The 16,261-nt window shown below is 43.3% G+C and overlaps 1 protein-coding gene across 3 annotated transcripts in view; it reads left to right on the forward strand.

Annotated features, from left to right (window-relative positions):
• Positions 1–16,261, forward strand: part of Hhat (hedgehog acyltransferase) — a 344,926-nt gene that overhangs the window by 23,919 nt on the left and 304,746 nt on the right. For 2 of the 3 annotated variants that reach the window (XM_058581959.1, XM_058581958.1), the window contains exon 3: positions 9,443–9,528. In XM_058581959.1, coding sequence (XP_058437942.1) covers positions 9,443–9,528 — 86 coding nt within the window. The remainder of the gene's footprint in view (positions 1–9,442; positions 9,529–16,261) is intronic. The other variant, XM_046452232.1, reaches the window with a different exon arrangement.

Here is a 16,261-nt window from a genome sequence, read left to right on the forward strand (position 1 = left end):
AACAATGGATGATAGGAGGTCACCAGTTAAAACAGGAGAGAGGGAGAGAGGGAATCCTTTAATGACCCATTCAATTTACTACCTGTTGGTTCCTACTTAAATATTTTATTTCTTCTTGTTCCCATGTTGACAGTTTGTAGCTTTCTAGGAGTCTGTTTTATGCAGCTTTTAAATTTGATTAGTATATAGTTCATAATATTAAAAGCTTTTTTTTTTTGATGGTTTCTTTAATTGTCCTTTCTTTTTTATTGTGTGTGTGTGTTCCCCCTGGAGCTGGGCTCCCCACTCCCCATCCCCTGCCATATTGTATATTTTTATTTTTTTTCTTTCTCCCTTACTCCTTCTTTTGTTCTTTCTCCTTCTTCCCTTATATGTTTTTTCTTTCTTTGATCCACTGTGCCAGAAATTGCATTCATCTTTTCAGCTTTTGACGGTTAGATTTCACTGTAGTTTCTTTTTCTCCAATTGATTGATTTCTGCCCTTATTATTTCCTCCCTTTTTGTTTCTCTGAGTTGGCTCTCCTCCTTTTTATTCCAACTTCACGAGTTGGATGCTTAGCTCTTTAATTTGTAAGGAAGGGATTTGTATTTCTGTTGTCTCTGATTGCTGTTCTCAGAGGTCTTCCAGAAGAGGATGTATGGAGTGAAACTGCACAAACACCTTCCAGGTTCTTCCTAGACCCCGCCTACTCTCAGGTGATGGCTGAACACTGGAGCCTTTATGCTTTAATCCATCGCAAATGCACTTGGCATGTAATGTGAGATGAAAAGTCAGATTATTTTTTTCCACAAATAGTTAACTACACATTATTTATGAAGTCCCTTTCTCCATTGGCTTATGGTACAATCTGGATCATGTCTTAAATTTTTAAATCCCAGACTGTCTGGGGCCTGTGTCTTCAGTTTCATTGATTGAGAAATCAATTCATATATTAGTACTGTGCTATTTTAATATTTTTGCTTTGTCAAATATTTAAATGTTTCTTAGCTATTCTTACTGGTTTATTTTTCCTAGACATATCTTTGAAATTGCCAAGTTCCAAAAAAAAATCTCAGTAGGGTTTTCATAGGAATCACAATAAACTAGAAAGTAATTTGTAAATTGTTTAAATTTTTACAACACTGTGTCTTTCCTTCCAGGAATACAATATTTTATCCCCTTTCTTTTCTTTAAAATCTTGTTATTTCCCTTAATGAAGGTTCATGGTCTTCTTTGTAATAGATCCTGCTAAAATTTTTAAGACTATTTATTAGTCTGTTTTTTCCTCTTATGATTGGGATATTTTCCATCTGATTATTTCTGGTCTGTGGTAAAGGTATTTATTATTTCTTTTATATTTCCATTACTTATCACTTGTTTTTTTCTGTTTAGATAACATTCCCAGATAATGACTTTGCTTCATCTGTTTTTAACTTTGCTAGGCCTTCTAGGACCATATAATAGTTGGTGGTTTTTCTGCTGTAATTTCGGCCTAAATGGAAATCCTCATATTGCTTTCACCATTAGTGAGAGATTGTGCAAGTTTTACTTATGTATCTTTAAAGAACCATGTTAAGGATTCCTTCTAGCTTCCTTTTAAAATTGGTAATTTTTTCAATCTTGGAAGCCCCCATTCAGAAGAGTCCCTGGTTTCCCTCCTTTGTTCCATTAGTATGACATTTAAGAGTAATCAGCTTTTCAGTCACAAACTCCAGAGACTCCTACAACAAACTGATCATGACCATGGGATTTTAAAATTCACTGCTTTCCCCAAGTTTTTTTTTTTTAAATACTAATTTCTAAGTGATATTGATTGGCCTGTCATTTTATCCTCAGATTTCAATCTTGGCACTCTGCTAGCTTTGTAAAACACATGGGGAAGATTACTTTTTAAAGTTTAAAAAATAATACTGTGAAGCTAATGTATGATATGTCTGTGTCCTCAAAGCTTCGAATCATTCACTTGTAAGGTTGTCAAGGCATGAAGTCTGTTTGGCAGTTGAGCCACTGAAAACTTTCCCATATCCTTCAGGGTTATTGGTATATTTAGAATTCTCTTCTTCTTAAGACAGTTGGAGCAATTTGTATTTTTCCATATCACAGAGATTTTCAAATGTACTAACACACAGTTGTATCACGTTCTCATGATGTTTTTTTAAATTTAATTTTAATTAATTTATTTAATTCTTACAGAAATGGAGCACAACTTTTCATTTCTCTGGTTGTACACAATGCAGAGTCACACCATCGTGCAATCACACACACACACACATAGGGTAATAATGTCCGTTTCATCTTTCCAAACCCACAACCCCGCCCCTCCTCTTGCTGTCCTCTGCCCAATCCAAAGTTATTGCATTCTTCCCTTGACTCTCCTACACACATTATGGATCATCATCCACTTATCATAGAAAACATTTAGCCATTGCTTTTTTGGGAGTGGCTTACTTTGATTAGCATGGTATTTTCCAACTCCTTCCATTTACCTGCAAATGCTATAATTTCATTCTTCTTTAAGGCTGAGTGATATTCCATTATGTATATATACCACAGTTTCTTTATCCATTCATCTATTGAAGGGCATCTAGGTTGGTCCTGCAGTTTAGCTATTTTGAATTGAGCTGCTATAAATATTGATATGGCTACATCACTTTCGTATCCTGATTTTAAATCCTTTGGGTTTATCTCACTGAGGAGTGAGATAGCTAGGTCAGATGGTAGTTCTCAAAATGTTTTGGATAATGAATGAGTCTCATCTCACCTGTTTTAAGATTTATCTAGTAGGTTTATTCTCTTTATCAAAGAACAAGTTCTTGGACTTATATGTAAATTCTACCATTTTTTCTGTGTTCTGTTTCTGAAGATTATTTTTGAATGAATAACAGCCACCCTAGGTCCTTCTGACTTCACGGAGCCCAAGCACACCTTCTTCTCTGCAGTCGCTACCTTCCTGGAAGTTTAGACTAACCATATTTTTATAAATGGAACTGTGCTTTCCATCGATTTGTGTTCTCACTTCATAGGAGCTTTATTATCATTTCTTTAATCTTCAGTGATATGAAGTTAATGTTTCTTTAAATAAACTCTCAAATGCAGGGAGCCCTGCTGGTTAAAGAGTCTGATTTTTATGGTGTAAAGTATTTATTTGACTTGCAACCCCCAGTTTCTTTGTTTTCATATAGCAGGCATCTCCAAGTGGGATGTAACGATAATTGAACACTTTTACTTTCTGCCTTTTCTTTTTTCCTGTACCCACAGGTGGGCTTCACCATTCCTCATCTCAGTTTATGAGAAAAGGGCAGAACAACTCATTTATGGATTAGTTCTTTCTTCCACACAGTTTGCTCGATACGAACCTCTTGGAGGGTGTGGGCTTTGTTAGGAGAAAAATTTTCCCACTTCCTCTTGTGATTAGTGAAGTTTGGTTGCAAGATGGTTGGTAATTCTGGAAACCTGAGAACAGGGTGGGGAAACCAAGGCAATAGGTCCTGTCCTTCAACAGGTGGCCTTGCCTTGGGAACCAGGGGAGCTGGCTCACCAAGGGTGGGACAACCAGGGGCCCCTCAGTTACAAGGCTCTGTGGAAGTCCACGGCCCCTCAGGAGCCCAGGACTGGACAGCCTGTTGCAGTGTGATAGGTGGAGTGACACGGCAGCCAAGGTTCCAAGCATCCTGTTTGGTGACACTTCACTTTGTACCTGACCATTGTCTCCCCTGTTACCTGTGGCCGGGTCCTTGGGAAACTAGTGAGTCACTGTCTTCCTTTTCTGGTGTTTTCCTCCTTGTTGATACTGGTCCTTAAAGTAGGTGATGGGGTTCAGGAACAATACCCCAAGTCATTTGAGAAATGCCAAGTAGCAGGAGGTCAGTCTCACCTGCTGCCTGCCCTTCTTCCTTGAGACATAAAACCTAAAGGATTTTCTGACCTTCTCCTGAGATTGGTAATAAGACCCCTAAGAGGGAGTTGCCCTTTATCTACCTGGAGGAAAGAAAGATCCTGTTCTCTGAAGATACAGGGACACAGGAGAACCTAAAAAAAAGATTAGGCCTGGCTAAGTTTCTGTCTTTCTTTTCTTTTTTTTTAAATTGTAGTTGGACATAATACCTTTATTTTATTTTACTTATTTTTATGTAGTGCTGAGGATCAAACCCAGCCACCTCCTACGTGCTAGGCGAGTGTTCTACTGCTCAGCCCCAGCCCCTCCCCCAGTTTCTTATCACAAGATCATACTGGTTGGCTGGTTATATTTCCCCACAATCGCCCACTTTTCCTGAAACCTGGAATTGCCACAAGCAAGCGTATAACCATTGCTTTGGGTTTTCATTTCCTTATGAAAAGCTCCTGTGTCATGTGTTAAACCAAAACTTTGAGGGAATCTCTGAAACACAAGGGTTTATTGAGCTGTTTCAGACACTAGTCAGGAAAGAGACAAGATTCTGGGACAAGTTCCTGTAATTTCTTGTAGCAGAACAGGGAAGGGGTTGGAAAAATGTCTGCAGGACCTAGAACTAAGAGAATTTTTATTCCTTTGGAGAAGGAAAGCACAGATGTTTACACGGAACTCATATTGGTCATGGGTGACAAGGGTGGGATTGTGCAAAGCGGAGTGAGGGGTCAGAAGGGTGATCCATAAGAAGTGACTTGCTTCTGCATTTGTCCAGTTAACAATTGGGAAAGTTTATATGTAAACAGCCCTGGTGATCCTCTGTGCTGGGATTTAAGATTCCAGCACTCATTGAAGAGTAGCTTTCGTTCTTTTTGGCTTGTAGCTTGTTATTGATTAACCTCTTCCAATTCTTCTTCTCTGTCCCCTTAGATTAAGGACATCTCAGAAATTCTTTTATCACATGTAAAAACTTACATGAAATAAATTCATACGCTTTTGTCTTTGTTAGTTTTTTATTATAGGGGCTTTAGCCACAAGTCTAAGAAAAAGGTAAAGACGAGATGTTTGTCCTCCCCTATATTATGTAGGGGTGTGTGGGATTCTGGAGACGCTACTTCCTGATGTTATCAGGGCTAGGGCCTTCTGTGAAACTGAGGCAGTGCAAAGTCCCCTCCAAGTCCCAATTCTTGGGATCAGGCCAGAAAGACTTCAGATTTTGTTGCTCAGAGTTATAGGAATGAGTTCATTACAAGGGAGAGTAAAGGGGAAAGGGGACCCTCTCAAAAGGTCTCTCTCAAAGGAGACAGTGGGTCCTCTCAGAGAGAAGAGAGAAGAGGGATGGCATGTATGTCCTGTCCTCCGGTTTTATAGAAGGTCCCAGGGAAGTTTCCAGAGAGTCTTGACCAGGTCCACCTCTGGATTTTTGATTGATAGCAGCATGACATCAGACTTTCAAGTCCCCACTGCCATGACAACTCTAGGTCACTTTGGCCCATGTTGACCTGGTCTTACAGCTTTTATAGTTAGGGGGAATTATCCTTATCTCCCCAAGTTCTGGGATCTGATCTGTGTAAGAGTCACAAAAGTACCCTCCTTCAGGGTAACTTGTGTTCTTCTTATCAGCATTTCAGGCCTACTTTTCTCCTGCAGATAATAGGTAGTTTCTGGAAGAATGTAGCATATCCTGTGGACTTAAGCCAGGCAGGGCTGCAGGTAAATTGCTTTTTAAAAGAGAAAACTTGTGGGAGTCAGCACATGGACCCATTTACAGAATTATTCCCTTAAGCTCATGTTCCTCCCACTCAATGTCTGTCTGTCCCCTATCACTGATACTTTTTTTTTTTTTTTGGTACCAGGGATTGAATTCAGGGGCACTCAACCACTGAGCCACATCCCCATCCCTATTTTTTATTTGATTTAGAGACAGGGTCTCATTGAGTTGCTTAAATGCCTCTCTTGCTGAGGCTGGCTTTGAACTCGTGATCTTCCTGCCTCAGCCTCCCAAGCTGCTGGGATTACAGGCTTGTGCCACTATGCCCCCAGGCCTCACTGATACTTTAAATAAATTCTTTAATAAATGCCTTGGAACATGGCCTAGGTCTGAGGGCCCTTGAAGGCAACCCGTAGTGTTGGATCTCCCCACTCCTCCTCTGCTTTCTCCCCTTGCTACCCACCAGTGATCCATGTTGCACCCGACACATGCAACAGCACACCTCATAGTTCTCTCTTAGCTTGAGAGTTTCCATTTTCATTTGGAATGTCATCTATCAGGAATGGTAAGGATTCCCATAGAAATTGCATTCTTGGTGGTCAGCCCTAAGAGATCTCAGAATTTCTTATGTGAGCAGCTCTTTTTGGGGAGGTTTGCAAGCCATTTATGAAGTGTATGGCTTCGCATCCTATTTACATATCTGATTTGCTTTTGCTTAGGCTATTTCTAAATAATATTTTCATTCCTTAAGTGAGGATTGGGATAGAGGAAAGGGAAACCCAAGCTTCAAATGGCGTGGAAAAACCAGCCCATTATCACCACTCTTCTATATGATAATTTACCTATGAATATTTGAAAGTTGTTTCCCATTACATTTTCTTATCATTAGGGGCCCATCTTTTCTGCTCCCCTTCCCCTTTTTCATTTATTGCCCTAGATGGCTGTATCCACTGGCTTCCTAGGGAAATAAAGAATCAGCAGAAGCTGATTGGAATTTTTCAAACGCATAGAAACAGCAGGACACAAATACTATGAGTGGGTGTGCCCCTCTATGACAGTGCAGTGGCTTGTATCAGATGAGAGAGAGAGAGAGAGAGAGAATGAGAATGAATATGAATTTTCCCTTCTCCCTGATTATTGCCCACTAATTACCCCCTCCCCAAAACTAATTTCCCATCAAAATCTTGAGGGTGAAAGTGGTAGGTTGGTTAGAGGTTTTAAGTAAGTGGTTTACTACCACCGCTCATAGGCAGAGATTAAAATGCAAATCCTCTGGCTCAGTAGGTAGGATGGGGATATGATGTATTTTTTTGTTGGTGGCGGGGGTGGAATCCACAACAGACACAGTAATCAAGGCTCATCAGTGGGAATTGCTGCATTTCTAGGCTCTCAGGCAGCTTTGTGGAGTGCTGAATTTTGGGAAATGGTACCAGGACACTAGAGGAAAGGACTGGCTCTGCTGCCAGTCTGTCCTGTGTGGTATGGAGAGCATTTCCCAGGGATAGAAGGCTTCCACCCATTTGCAGCAGCCTCCTGTTTGACTACATTTGAGTGAGGAGGAAAACTCCAGTCCTGTCCATGGGAGTGAGGGCGTGAGCCCCCAACCTGGGAAGGAATCGTCCCTGAGGGTCTGAGGGGCTGTCATTCTTCAAAGAAAGATCAGTTGCTTGCAGGTTCTCAGCTTCTGCTCAATCAAATGCATTCTGTAGTTGTGAATTTTCAGCTAACTTCAGACAGTCTAAAGATAATGATTTCTAAAGGGGTCATGGATAGATTTGAGTTGGAATTTAATATCAATATCATATATACAGCATTTGTTTGCATCAAGAAATCATACAAGGGTGATTTGTAGAAATTCTCCAAAACTGGGGGAGAATTTTTGGTCTGGAATTATGTTGTCCAATATGGTAATCCCTAGCCACCTAGGAGTAGTAAGCACTTAACATGTGGCTCTTCTGAATTAAATGTGCTATAAGGACAGTGTGTACTTAAGATTATAAAAGGAATGTAAAATAACGTATTAATAATTGTTTAATAGTGATTGTATATTGAAATAATATTTTGGTTATTTTTGTTTAAAAAGAATATAATAAAATTAATTTTACCTTTTTTTTTCTTTGTTGCTATAAGAAACTTTATAAATGTGGCTCCTATTGAATTTCTGTTGGACCCTGCTGAGCAGGATTTTATCCTGATTTTCCTGTTTACATAGGAGACTTTTTCCCACTAGCTGAATTCTTCTGGCTGGATATTTCCTTTCTTGGAGCCTGTAGGAGGTGGCAAGCAAATTTTTCCCACTAGAGGGAGATATATTACAATTTCAGGAAGTCTGGGATTAGCATGTCAACTGCTATTTATGAATGTATCCTTTTTTAAAAAGAAGAGACTAGCTCCAGTTTTTGCTTTGTTTCACGTGTGTGTGATTTCAACGTTTCTGGAGTTTGCATTTTGTGTAAGCGTGAGGCTGAAACAAAAGAGGGAATAGGCAGAGAGGTTTCCCACTCTCTCCAGAATAAATTCTGAGCTTTCTGTTACTTTGTGGGATCGCAGTCACTTGTCCGTTGCCCATGGACTGTTTCCTTGGACTGGAGCCCAGGCACAATGCAAAACACACAATGTGGCCTTGTGTGCAGCTGTAACAGAAAAGACCAGTGCCCCACTACAATTGCACGCCTGCTGTCATCACGCCCCTGTGTGACACCCCATGCATGTGGGATACACATCAATGGGTTCCTGGAGCTGTGATGTGGTTCCTTGGGTCAGTGTGCAACACCCTGCCCTTTCCTCTTGTTCTTTGGAGCAGTGTTGCCTGGGGTGTGGGCCTGGGGCTACTGCGTCCATCTAGTGCCTGTGAGTCTGCCCCTCGATCCTACTCTGAAAAAGCAGCAGCATTTCATGATCAGGCTTAGTGACCCCCACCCTCTTTTGGTTTTTGCTTCTGGGTAGTTCCTTCTCAGTTTTTGGAGTTTTTTTTTTTTTTTAATATTATTATTTTTAATTCTGATAGGCATAGAGTTTTCTTCCTTTCCTTGTCTATGTATTCCTTGTCCCTCTTTAATGAATCACAGCCATTCTGATGGCTTTATCACTACCCTTGTACTGAGGACCCCTATGCCTTTATCTCTCCCTTAGGACATTCTTTGCGCTCCACCCCCACCCACTCCTCTGTCTCCTGGACATCACACAGGCCTCAAGTTTAGCCCTCATGTCACTATCAAGGCACTAGTCAGCCCAAGGCAGTTTCATATTTTCTGTTTGTGTCTCTTCCCCAGTGGACAGGACGCCCCCAGAGGCCGAGAGCTTTGCCCGTCGGATTCTTTTTCATTTTTTCGTTCCTAGTATTTCACATGAGGTCTGGTTATTGCACACCCTTAAGAAGAATCGAAGATTTTGTTGTTTAAAAAAACAGATAAGCCATCATGTCATTAACTTAGGAATGCATTTTGACCCTGATTTGATTCCATTTTATTCTATCTTGTGAGCATTTTGTCATAGAATCCTCATGATCACTATCATTCGGTGGCATAGACATAACAAATTTAATCACCTGTACAAGTGGGGAATTCGCACCAGCCTCTCCCAGTTTCCCTGTGTTGGACACTTTTCTCCTCTGATCCCCTCTCTTTCTGTGACCCTTATTACAAGTTGAAAGGGCCGTTTCCACCAGGCCCACCCTGTATTTCCAAGAACTTAGGTCCCAGAAAACCAGAAAGGAGGTCAAGGAGTGTGATGGGCTTGTGTTCCTCCCCTCCCACATCCCCTGGCTGCTTTTGCAGGACATTCTCCAGTTTCTTTTAGTGCCTTTGCTCTGTAGCCAACCCGTTTGTTTAGACTTGTGACTAATGGAGACTGTTTTTCTTGTCAGAGCATGAAGAGGAACTGGACCAGGAATTTGAGTTGGAGGCTGATGCTTTCTTTGGAGGACTAAAGAAGGTACAAAGTGGACCAATGGTGAATTTTCTCAACTTTCAAATCAGCATTTTGTATCACTTATATATTTGGAGTTTGCCAGGTACAGTATGGTATTCAGCAATAATCGGGAATAAAGTGCCTTCCTAGAGTAGAAATATGAGAGTGCCGGGCTGGATAAGGCATTCTCCATGGTTATTTTCTTGTTCTCGGCCTCTTCTTCAGATACCAGAAATCTGGTTATGTAACCTTATTGGTTAGCACAATTTTCACGTGGGTCAAGCTCAGGAAGTCCCGTCTTGATCTAGCTGAATCTGTTAGAATCAACCATGGCCCTGGGCACTCCCTGTGCCTGCCCTTGGCAACTGTGAGAATGTCCTCCTTCAGCCTCTCAGTGGCCCCTCTGTGCCGGCTGTTGTGGAGCATGCTGGGAATCCCCATTCCTCTCTTCCTCCCCTGCCCTGGTGAGGAATGGCTCATTTGTCTTTTGCTGCAGTTTATTTTGTAGCAGGCAGGATGGCCACTGTTCCGTCAGACCTTGTACCCTTTTGATACGACAGGTAGCCCTTCAGTGCTAGAGAATGTCGTAGGTGGGCACCAGAACCTCCCCTAAGTAGACCCCTCAGTCTTCCCATCAGCACCTTTTTCCTTGAAATTCTTCTCATTCTTCCCTTGTAAGTTTCCGAGGAACCCGTTTTAATACTGACTTGGATATCAAGAGGTCCATAGCCCAGCTCTTGGTTTGAGGTTCAGGTCAAAGGTCAAAGCCAGTTATGAGCTAGGTAGTGGTTTTCTGTGTCAATGTTCTTGTTTTTTTTTTTTTTTTTTGGTACTGGGGATTGAACCCAGATGCACTTAGCCACTGAGCCACATCCCCAGACCTTTTTTTGTGTGTTTTATTTAAAGATAGAGTCTCCGTGAATTTCTTAGGGCCTTGCTAAGTTACTGAGGCTAGCTTTGAACTTGTGATCCTCTTGTCTCAGCCTCCCGAGCTGCTAGGGTTCCAGGTGTGTGCCACTACACCCAGCTTCAATATGTTTAAAAAATGATATCAAAGCACGACTTTTTACCATTTCTACTCTAAGTATATGGTATACCGGTATAACGGGGTGGCCTACAACCCCACAGAGTAGGTTCCTGCTCAGGAGGTGTGAGCTGCCTGGGAAAATAAAAAGTCTGAAATAATTAGTAAGAAATAAAGACAAAGCCAGAAATTAGATATAAAAAGAGGAGCAGCTGATGGGTCTTCCAGTCCAGACAGGAGCTGGAACTGAACAACTAAAAAAAAGGTTCCTATTCTGTATTTAAGGGGGAGTCCATCAAAGGCAGGGACAAGGTTTCAGCAGGAGGAGTCTTGGTTTGGTGCTTGCTTTGCAGTGTGGCAGGGGTCTTGCCGTAAACAGGCTGATGGGCATTTGGGCAAGCCACACCCATCTGTGGGAAGCTGTGTGGCTCCATCCAGTCACTCCCACCTCTGTAGCTGTGCTAGAACTTGAGCGGTGAGCTAGGTAGGACGCCACGTGAACCAGGCATTCTCAAACCAGTGGATTCCTACAGGGAGTTCCTGATACCAGGCTTTCCTGCCTAATTGGCTCCAACATCGCTTTAGTCCATGCACAGTTCACGGATGGCTCCCGGCATACCAGATATCGTTTCCAATCATCTTTCGTGGGCTGGCTTGAGACATAAAACAATGCGTACAGTTCTACTTACCAATGAACTTTTGGAGGACATTTCATCTCAGAGCTGGGCACTGCCTGTAGGTGCTGTTTTCCTCCCTTGGCAGTTGCCAATCTTGCTGAGTTGTTACAAGTTTACTTCAATTTCCATTTTGGTTTGCTGGCGTCGTCTGTCCCTCTTTCCAGCTCTGGCTCTATACAGAGGCAGTATGTTTGATGTAAGGCCCATGTTTATCTGGTACCAGGAGGAGTGCCCTGTATTGCATGGGGTGCTCTTCCTGGCTTTTATTGCTCTATCCCTGGAATAAATATTTCCTTGAAAAATTGGATGTAAATTGAATTTGCAATCATGGCCTCCTTTTCTAGATGTTTCTTGTTCACATAGCCCTCTCATAGTAAGAAGGGGAGGTTGGTAGGTTTGTGCCCATTTCAGAGATGAGGAAACTTGGGAAGTTTCTGTCAGGGTGGAATTTGGGATGTAACAGGAAATGACCCTCATGAATCTCTTTAGAGATAAAACACTATTGAATCTCTGATGATAACGACAACAAAAAACAGTGATTTTTTTTTTTTCCTGTGTAGTCACAATTCTGGCATTTCAGATAATACTGAATAACATAGATTTTTTTTTTTTTTTTTGCCAGGGGCCAAAATAAGCAAACCGACTTTAGAACAAGAAACTTTTAGCTGAAGAGATGCTCTTGTGAGGTAGTATGAGAACATGAACACAGGGTCAGGCTCTGACAAGTTTTTGAGCTGTGGCTGGATTTCATTGTCAAGGGCAGGCTCAGCCCAGGGTGTGCTGCTATTTCTAGACAAAGGGGCTTTGTGTTCAGGGACTTCCTGCCTCCCACCAAATTCCATTAGTCCAGCTGCTTGACTCTCGCTAAGGCTCTAGAGTTCTGGGGAGTTGATCTCTCCCCAGCCATTCTCTTTTCCCTCATAAGAGGCCAGGGGTGTTGACAGTCAGGCCCACCCTGCCTTCAAGAAAAAAAAACACACAAGGCACAGATACATGTGCGTGGAGCCCTAAGGACTACGCCCTTTGCCATCCCGATACATCTTTCTCTTTCCCTCCATCCATGTGACAATTTATCCGTCTGCCCGGGGCTACTGAGCACCTGTTTTCTCATCTGTTTACATTTCATTACCTTGCATGTGGGTGGGTGGTTTGGAGTCCTAGAGTTTAGAGAGAAAATGACGGGTCCTGGTGGATATCCAACAAATGAAGGAAACTGACACTACGCCCTGAGGTTCTAGACGCTCCTTACTGAATATTTCCCTTTTTGGAGGCTTTAACAGGTGGCAAGCAAATGCTCCTTTAGTCTGAATTCTAATCAAAGGAAAATGTCAAGTGTGGACAGAAGAGGAATCGTGACCTTAATAAGAAACTCGTGTTCTCCAGCCGGCCCGTTCCTTGCCCGTTAGTCTACGGCTGGTGGCTGAACCTCAGCGCCACGGACATTTGGGACCAGAAGATTCTTCGTTTGGGGAGTTGCTCTGTACCTTGTAGGATGCATGACATCCCTGGACTCTCCTAGTAAATGCCAACCACATTGTATTTCCCCTGTCTTGACCGTTAAGAATGTCACCAAGCACTGCCAAAGCCTCCCAGGGGGCGGGATCACCCACTTCCGAGAACAGCTGTTCTATCCAGTAGTGAAGGGCTTTGCCCCCGGTCCCGTGGTCATGTTGACTTGACATTCTCACCTCTGCCCATCCTGTTTCCTCCTCTGGAGGTGCCTCCCCTCTTCCCTTTCTGGCCCTTACACTTCAGATCTCACCTGGGTTTGCCCCTCATGGAAGTGTTGCCTGAACCTCAAAGGTGTGCTTAGCCCCCAACCCTTCCCTACCTCTCTCTATACTTCCTCCACAACTACAGCTTTTATTTTTTATTTGTTTATTTTTTTTAATATTTATTTTTTAGTTGTAGCTGGACACAATACCTTAATTTATTTATTTTTATGTGGTGCTGAGGATCGAACCCAGGGCCTCGTGCATGCTAGGTGAGCACTCTACCACTGAGCCACAATCCCAACCCCCACAACTACAGCTTTTAATGAAGGTGTTTCTGTTTCTAATTCATTTTGGGAACAGCAGTGAATCAGACCAGGTTCCATGCTAGTGTCTCCTACTGGGGACAGACCAACAACAGATAAATGGACAACTGTAGGCTGGGCAAGGTGGTGCTTACCTGTAATCCCAGCAACTCAGGAGTCTGAGGCAGGAGGATCTCAGATTTGAGGCCAGTCTAGGCAATATAGTAAGACCCTGTCTCAAAATTAGAAACAAAAACCAAGCAAACAAACAAACAAACAACAACAACAACAAAAACAGGGATGGGAATGTAGCCTCTGGGTTCAGTTTCTAGTACCATTTTTTAAAAAATGAACAAATGTAACAGTCACAAATTGAGCTGTACGAAGGTATTCTAATACATTTTCATTACCATAGCGAAAAACCTGAGGTAGGCTATTTTATAAAGAAAAGAGGCTTACTTTGGCTCACAGTTCTGTAAGTGCAAGGTTGAGAGGCCTGAACCTCAACACCTGGGACAACACCTTCTGGGTGCCCACTGGAGCAACCTTCTTGCTGTCAGAGTGAGTCCCAAGGTGGCACAGGGCATCACTCAGCAAGGGACAGTGAAAGTTCATGTGTCTGTGTGGTCTCTCTTCTTATAGAGAATGACCTTTCTAATGACCTTTTCCTAAGGTCCCCTCTAAACACCAGAGTTGGATTAAGCTTCCACCCTCTTTATACCTTATGGTGGGAATTAAATTTCAATACTTGAAGCCTTGGGGAACATACTCAGCTATATCCAAATCGTAGCAGAAGGAAATAAACAGGCTGTTGTGATAATGATGCTTTGGATCGTGTCGCATGCCCTATTATTATAAGGTGGCTGGTAAAGTGTCATTTTGTATTAGCCATTCCTACTAGACTGTCAGTCTTACAGGCAGGGCTGGGATTTAATAATTTCTGTATCTTCTATGCCTGGGACAGAGTAGATGAGTATTTTAATGAAGTTATCTGCAGGAAGGAGTGGATGCTTTGAAGTGAAATGCATCTGTCCCAAATGCAGACAGACAGACCGACAGACATGTAGGTAAATGCTAGGTGGACAGTGTTCATATCACAGCAGGAGAGACCATGTGAGTACCTCCTGCTGCTGGGAGGAGGAGGTCGACCTGCTGTCCAGCTCATGTATAGGATTTGACCAGATCTCCTCAGTAGAGATACTAATTTGGGGTTGTGGGTGGGGCAGGTCACCATATTGGAAAAGGGAAGGGCACGTTGGGGATATGCAGGTGCCAGGTGCAGCTGCATTTAGGACAGGGAAAGCGGGCTGGGCCCGACCACAGTCCTTCATGTGTCAATGATGGTAGGATTTGGAGGATCACAGTCCAAATCAGGATGCCTTCCAGCCATGGCCTGGTGGGGACCTTGTGTAGTTTTGGCTGTCGGGCTTCTCTGAGGTCTGATCATCTCATCTGCTCTCCCAGGCCCTAAGAGGGCATGCCTCAGGACCCCGCAGACTCCAGTGGCCTCCTGCAGTGGTTGTGTGCTGGGGGACTGCATGTGGCCTGGGCCTTGCCTCTTGGGCATTATCTGTCACGGTGTGTGGCAGCCTCCTTCCTCTTTTTTCTTGACAGTCTTCTCTCTAGTGGTGGCAAGGAGCTGCGGGGCTCAGTGTCATGTGCCTTGCCTGATGCTCTGAATGTGCTTGTAGGCTGCAGGGTCTGTGTCAAACTGGTTCTATTGCAGCTCTCTCTTGGGTTGCATTGGTATCATTTTTTTTCCTTCTGTTTTTATTTCTGAGTCAAGGTACTTGGCGGCCAAATGGAAAAAGCTCAGGTTTGGAGTTGGTTAGACTTGAGTTCAAATCTGACTTTGCTGCATCTGGGAAAATATTTCCCTCCTCTGAGTCTCAGTTTTGTTATCTGGAATATGGATGTGGGGGGTTATGGGGAAAGGGATGATGGATATAAATCACCCCAGCATGCAAGTGCTTGGTACAGAATAGATGGCTACTGTTTCCTTCAGTGGGTAATTACTTCCTTGATTGAGCGTTAAGAGCCACCGACTCCAGCTCTCTGGCAAGGAGGTCATGCTCTAACAGAGAAGCATTTAAGTGCAGAAGGAGATGTCACTGAAGGAGCATTATGCTCCTTTGCATTACGAAGTTATCTACAGGAAAGAGTGGATGCTTTGAAGTGAAATGCATCTGTCCCAAACGTACAGGTCATCAGTTCTTCGTTTCTTTCCTGAGAAGACGTTTTCCTGTGGCAGGTTGCGGAAATTGGGGTGTGCCTGTGAATAAGACGTTCTTTCAGAAGTAAAATCAGAGAGGATTTTACTTTAAGAGTCTGTGTGAAGGACTAGGAAGAAACCATAAGGGGCAGAAAGGGACCCTTGATGGGTTATGTCTTGGAATATGGACAGAAAAGAGGTACTTTCCTAAGACACGGCTTTTAGCTACTCAGGATTTGGCCATAAAGATGGTAAGATGCAGCTTATTTATAAATGCCTCTTTATCTCAATGCTTTGAAAAATCAACAATGCTGTCTTGATTCCTTTGACAAAGACGCACTGGGCACCTACTCAGGAACAGGCTCCCAGGCCATGTGCTGGGGATGCTGGGACGTTCCAGGCTCAGCCTCTGTCCTCGGGATATTGGGAGAGGGTGATAATGAGATGGTGAGGTAAGCAACTCAACTGGCCACGGGGGCCCGTGGAACAGGAGGTTTGTACCTGGCGCTCACTAGGACAGAGGCTGAGGTGTGGGCTGGGGGGCAGAGGAAGGTGGGTGGTGAGAGCAGCATGCCTGGGGATCTACCTGGGAACCTGCCTGGGGACCTATCTGGTGTGAGCCAGAGCAATTCAGCTTGACTGGAGGGTTGCATGTGAGGAGGGGAGGGCCCAAGAAAGGGTAGGGCCATGTCATAAGGGCCATTAGGTGCCATAGGTGGAGTCTGGACTTTATCCAGGGGGCAGTGGACAGTCATGGGAGGGTTTCAGGTGTCATTTCTTCTGTGGGCTCCTCAGGGAGCCCTCTGACTGGTCTCCCCATCTCGCTGCCCCCGTCACCTCCAACT

The sequence above is a fragment of the Marmota monax genome, unplaced genomic scaffold, assembly GCF_021218885.2.
Source record: "Marmota monax isolate L192 unplaced genomic scaffold, Marmota_monax_Labrador192_F-V1.1 WCK01_AAM20220418_F8-fsc00105, whole genome shotgun sequence".
Taxonomy (NCBI): domain Eukaryota; kingdom Metazoa; phylum Chordata; class Mammalia; order Rodentia; family Sciuridae; genus Marmota; species Marmota monax.